A 6,000-nucleotide genomic window follows, 5' to 3' on the forward strand; every position below is an offset into this window, starting at 1 on the left:
CCAGGTTTGGTCCTGGTCGGTCTGGGAGACCAGGTGGTGCTGGAACTAACCAGGTTTGGTCCTGGTCGGTCTGGGAGACCCGATGCTGCTGGAAGTGGTTTTGGAGGGCCAGTAGGAGGCTACTCTTTCCTCTGGTCTAAAAAAGAAAATCCCAACGCCCCGGTGCAGTGATTGGGGACATTGCCCTGTGTAGGGTTGGATGGGATGTTAAACGGGTGTCCTGACTGTCTGTGGTCACTACAGATCACATGGCCCTTATCGTCAGAGTAGGGGTGTTAACCCCGCTGTCCTGGTTAAATCCCCGATCTGGCCCTCTGTCATGGCCACCTAATCGTCATCAGCTTCCTGTTGGCTCTTCCATCCCCCCTCCTCTCCCCTGTAACTACTCCCCAGGTGGTTACTGTAAATGAGAATGTGTTCTCAGTCAACTGACCTGGTAGAATAAGGAATAGATTAAAATCTGCTGCCATGGAGGGGAAAGGCCGTGCAAGATCCTTTTTATTTTTATTTATTATTTATTTCACCTTTATTTAACCAGGTAGGCTAGTTGAGAACAAGTTCTCATTTACAACTGTGACCTGGTAAAGATAAGGTCGACACAAACAACAACACAGAGTTACACATGGAGTAAACAAACATACAGTCAATAATACAATAGAACAAAAGAAAACCAAAAGTCTATATACAGTGAGTGCAAATGAGGTAAGTTAAGGGATGTAAGGCAATAAATAGACCATGGTCTAGACCATAGACCATTACAATATAGCAATTAAAACACTGGAATGGTAGATGTGCAGAAGATGAATGTGCAAGTAAAGTCTTTAAGCTCTGTGTACTGCTTAAAGCTGTCCAGACTGAATGATCTAGTGACTTAACATGTGTGGTAGTGTTTGAATAGGTACAGCACATCTAGTGACTTAACGGTCCCGTGTGGCTCAGTTGGTAGAGCATGGCGCTTGCAACGCCAGGGTTGTGGGTTCATTCCCCACGGGGGGACCAGGATGAATATGTATGAACTTTCCAATTTGTAAGTCGCTCTGGATAAGAGCGTCTGCTAAATGACTTAAATGTAAATGTAAACATGTGTGGTAGTGTTTGAATAGGTACAACATATCTAGTGACTTAACATGTGTGGTAGTGTTTGAATAGGTACAACATATCTAGTGACTTAACATGTGTGGTAGTGTTTGAATAGGTACAACACATCTAGTGACTTAACATGTGTGGTAGTGTTTGAATAGGTACAACATATCTAGTGACTTAACATGTGTGGTAGTGTTTGAATAGGTACAACACATCTAGTGACTTAACATGTGTGGTAGTGTTTGAATAGGTACAACATATCTAGTGACTTAACATGTGTGGTAGTGTTTGAATAGGTACAACAAATCTAGTGACTTAACATGTGTGGTAGTGTTTGAATAGGTACAGCATATCTAGTGACTTAACATGTGTGGTAGTGTTTGAATAGGTACAACACATCTAGTGACTTAACATGTGTGGTGGTAGTGTTTGAATAGGTACAACATATCTAGTGACTTAACATGTGTGGTAGTGTTTGAATAGGTACAACACATCTAGTGACTTAACATGTGTGGTAGTGTTTGAATAGGTACAGTATATCTAGTGACTTAACATGTGTGGTAGTGTTTGAATAGGTACAGTATATCTAGTGACTTAACATGTGTGGTAGTGTTTGAATAGGTACAACATATCTAGTGACTTAACATGTGTGGTAGTGTTTGAATAGGTACAACACATCTAGTGACTTAACATGTGTGGTGGTAGTGTTTGAATACATACAACACATCTAGTGACTTAACATGTGTGGTAGTGTTTGAATAGGTACAACACATCTAGTGACTTAACATGTGTGGTAGTGTTTGAATAGGTACAACATATCTAGTGACTTAACATGTGTGGTAGTGTTTGAATAGGTACAACATATCTAGTGACTTAACATGTGTGGTAGTGTTTGAATAGGTACAACACATCTAGTGACTTAACATGTGTGGTAGTGTTTGAATAGGTACAGTATATCTAGTGACTTAACATGTGTGGTAGTGTTTGAATAGGTACAGTATATCTAGTGACTTAACATGTGTGGTAGTGTTTGAATAGGTACAACATATCTAGTGACTTAACATGTGTGGTAGTGTTTGAATAGGTACAACATATCTAGTGACTTAACATGTGTGGTAGCGTTTGAATAGGTACAGTATATCTAGTGACTTAACATGTGTGGTAGTGTTTGAATAGGTATAACATATCTAGTGACTTAACATCTGTGGTAGTGTTTGAATAGGTACAACATATCTACAACATATCTAGTGACTTAACATGTGTGGTAGTGTTTGAATAGGTACAACATATCTACAACATATCTAGTGACTTAACATGTGTGGTAGTGTTTGAATAGGTACAACACATCTAGTGACTTAACATGTGTGGTAGTGTTTGAATAGGTACAACACATCTAGTGACTTAACATGTGTGTATACATTTGTATGGACATACTGGTCACCTATGGCCATGTGGTCTAATGGGATTCTTGTATATTCATCTGTCGGCTGACCTCTCTCTGTCTCCTCTTCCTCCCGGCTGACCTCTCTCTGTCTCCTCTTCCTCCCGGCTGACCTCTCTGCGCTGTGTGTCTGTCTCCTCTTCCTCCCGGCTGACCTCTCTCTGTGCTGTGTGTCTGTCTCCTCTTCCTCCTGGCTGACCTCTCTCTGTGCTGCGTATCTGTCTCCTCTTCCTCCCGACTGACCTCTCTCTGTCTCCTCTTCCTCCCGGCTGACCTCTCTCTGTCTCCTCTTCCTCCCGGCTGACCTCTCTGCGCTGTGTGTCTGTCTCCTCTTCCTCCCGGCTGACCTCTCTCTGTGCTGTGTGTCTGTCTCCTCTTCCTCCTGGCTGACCTCTCTCTGTGCTGCGTATCTGTCTCCTCTTCCTCCCGGCTGACCTCTCTCTGTCTCCTCTTCCTCCCGGCTGACCTCTCTCTGTCTCCTCTTCCTCCCGGCTGACCTCTCTCTGTCTCCTCTTCCTCCCGGCGGACCTCTCTCTGTGCTGTGTGTCTGTCTCCTCTTCCTCCCGGCTGACCTCTCTGTGCTGTGTGTCTGTCTCCTCTTCCTCCCGGCTGACCTATCTCTGTGCTGTGTGTCTGTCTCCTCTTCCTCCCTCCCCAGGAAGATGCTCCAGTCCCTGGGTCGTCCAGAGGTGCACATGTCCCTGGAGGTGGTGATCGTGTCCGGGTCGGGTCAGGAGCATGCTGGGTGTCTGCTGCTGACAGGGGAGGTGGTGTTTGTGGTCAGTCTGTCTGAGGACACACAACAGCAGGCCTTCCCCATCACTGAGGTGGCCTGTCAACAAGACCCCCACCACCTGGGGGCGCTGACCCTCACGCTGCAGCAGCAGAGACTCACCAACGATGTAGAGGTAGGGGTGAGGGAGGTAGGGGTGGGGGGTGGTGAGGGTGAGATAGGGTAGGGGTGAGGGAGATAGGGGTGGAGGGTGAGGGAGGGGTGGTGAGGTAGGGGTGGGGGGGGTGGGGGGTGAGGGAGGGTGAGGGAGGGGTGATCATCATATGGTCATTTAGCAGACGTGTTTATCCTTAGCCAACTACAGTGAACAAAAATATTAAGATTTCAGAACATGCAGGAAACATCACTAAACCTCCTCCCCTCTCTTCCTCCTCCTCCTCCTCTCCTCCTCCCCTCTTCCTCCCCCCTCCCCTCCCCCTCCTCAGGGTGACAGTGGGAGGGAGTTGTCAGAGCAGCAGTATGGTCGCCTGGTGGACTATGTGACTCGTGCGTCTGCGTTCCTCTCCCCCTCGGCCTCGTCCCTCCAGCAGGCTCCTCCCATCACCCCGGCCGAGCCTCCGCCCGCCGTCACCAAGACCTACCGTTACCTGGTCGACCCCGCCCACGCCGCCGTGTTCGTCTCCAAGTTCACCATGGTCAAGAACAAGGCTCTGCGCATCGGCTTCCACTGACTCACCTGTACAGAGACGCTGACACACCTGTACACACACACACACACACACACACACACACCTGTACACACACCTGTACACACACACCTGTACACACACACACCTGTACACACACACCTGTACACACACACCTGTACACACACACACCTGTACACACACTCGTACAGAGACACACCTGTTGTCCTCTCTCTTTAGGTTGAACATCCACAAACTGCCTTTAATGTCCTCTATGCATTATGAAACGTTGCACCCCATCATAGATTAAAGGGAAGAGGGTTTAAACTTTGATTTACTCTTAAACATTTCAAGAAAACACCTGCGACAGTGAACACTAATGTTGAGGAGACTGGAGGGGTTACAGTACGTCCCAATGCCACCCTAATCCATATATAGTGCACTACTATAGACCAGGCCCCACCCTAATCCCTATATAGTGCACTACTATAGACCAGGCCCCACCCTAATCCCTATATAGTGCACTACTATAGACCAGGCCCCACCCTAATCCCTATATAGTGCACTACTTTAGACCAGGCCCCACCCTAATCCCTATATAGTGCACTACTTTAGCCCAGGCCCCATAGGCCCCTGTGTTGGGAATAGGTTTCCATTTGGTCGTTTCACCCGTCATATTGTCCTTAACCGAGTTTCTCTGTATAACTGAGCTGTTTAAAGCCGAGAGCCTCTCTGACTGGGTCACGGTGCCAGTGGTGTCACGGTGCCAGTGGTGTCAAGGTGCCAGTGGTGTCAAGGTGCCAGTGGTGTCACGGTGCCAGTGGTGTCACGGTGCCAGTGGTGTCAAGGTGCCAGTGGTGTCATGGTGCCAGTGGTGCCGGTGGTGCCAGTGGGGTCAGTGGTGTCACGGTGCCAGTGAGGTCACGGTGCCAGTGGTGCCGGTGGTGTCACGGTGCCAGTGGTGTCGGTGGTGTCACGGTGCCAGTGGTGTCGGTGGTGTCACGGTGCCAGTGGTGTCACGGTGCCAGTGGTGTCAGTGGTGTCAAGGTGCCAGTGGTGTCACGGTGCCAGTGGTGTCAGTGGTGTCAAGGTGCCAGTGGTGTCACGGTGCCAGTGGTGTCACGGTGCCAGTGGGGTCACGGTGCCAGTGGGGTCACGGTGCCAGTGGGGTCACGGTGCCAGTGGTGTCACGGTGCCAGTGGTGGTGGAGTTGAACAACGTCGGACGAGTCAGACGAATGCTCAGGAGAAATGGTTCATATCCAAAAGCTGTCGACCAAAATGTGGTTGTGGGATTCGTCGCTTTTCAAATGTATTTTTTTTTCTTCTAGAAAACGTAACACATTACGATGAGATGTTTTTAACATCAAATCGTTTAGTTCTGTGTATTTTGAGTTCATGCCCAATATCATTACCTTGTTTATTAAATTCTGTTATAACACAGCTTTATGGAATTAAAAACACCGTTTTTGTACTCTAATGCTTTAGATGGTCTACGTCATGTGTCCAACTCCATTCCACGGAGGTCTGAGTGTCTGAGGGGTTTTTCCCTCCTCCCTTTGTACTTGATTGATTAATTAAGGTCACTAATTAGTAAAGAACTCCCCCTCACCTGGTTGGCTAGGAGTTAATTGCAACAGGTCCAACCATGATGGCTGAATGACCAATTAACTGAGAGGAAGGCCCTGCAGACGCCAGGCCCTCCGTGGACAGAGTTGGACCCCCTCTGGGTCTACCTGGATAATATATTGTATTAATGACATTCTAATAAAATATTGAAGTTGTGATGTCACGTGTTTCCTTGACCAATAGTACATGCTCAGGTTATTAAAGTTAGTCGATCTACTATGTATTGTTCAGTGTTGGATAGCCAGCCAATAGGAGGTGACATTAGGGCTCAGTATTATCCTGACTAGGAGGTGACATTAGGGCTCAGTATTATCCTGACTAGGAGGTGACATTAGGGCTCAGTATTATCCTGACTAGGAGGTGACATTAGGGCTCAGTATTATCCTGACTAGGAGGTGACATTAGGGCTCAGTATTATCCTGACTAGGA

At 47.6% G+C, this 6,000-nt stretch overlaps 1 protein-coding gene across 1 annotated transcript in view; it reads left to right on the forward strand.

The window, feature by feature from the left end:
• The window catches only part of LOC139572810 (intermembrane lipid transfer protein VPS13B-like), a 920,449-nt gene extending 914,720 nt beyond the window's left edge, over positions 1-5,729 (forward strand). Inside the window, exons 64-65 of the mRNA XM_071395592.1 lie at positions 3,183-3,432; positions 3,743-5,729. Coding sequence (XP_071251693.1) covers positions 3,183-3,432; positions 3,743-3,988 — 496 coding nt within the window. The 3' untranslated portion in view covers positions 3,989-5,729. The remainder of the gene's footprint in view (positions 1-3,182; positions 3,433-3,742) is intronic.
• The last annotated feature ends 271 nt before the right edge of the window (positions 5,730-6,000 follow it).

This window comes from Salvelinus alpinus, chromosome 4 (genome assembly GCF_045679555.1).
Source record: "Salvelinus alpinus chromosome 4, SLU_Salpinus.1, whole genome shotgun sequence".
NCBI classification, from domain to species: domain Eukaryota; kingdom Metazoa; phylum Chordata; class Actinopteri; order Salmoniformes; family Salmonidae; genus Salvelinus; species Salvelinus alpinus.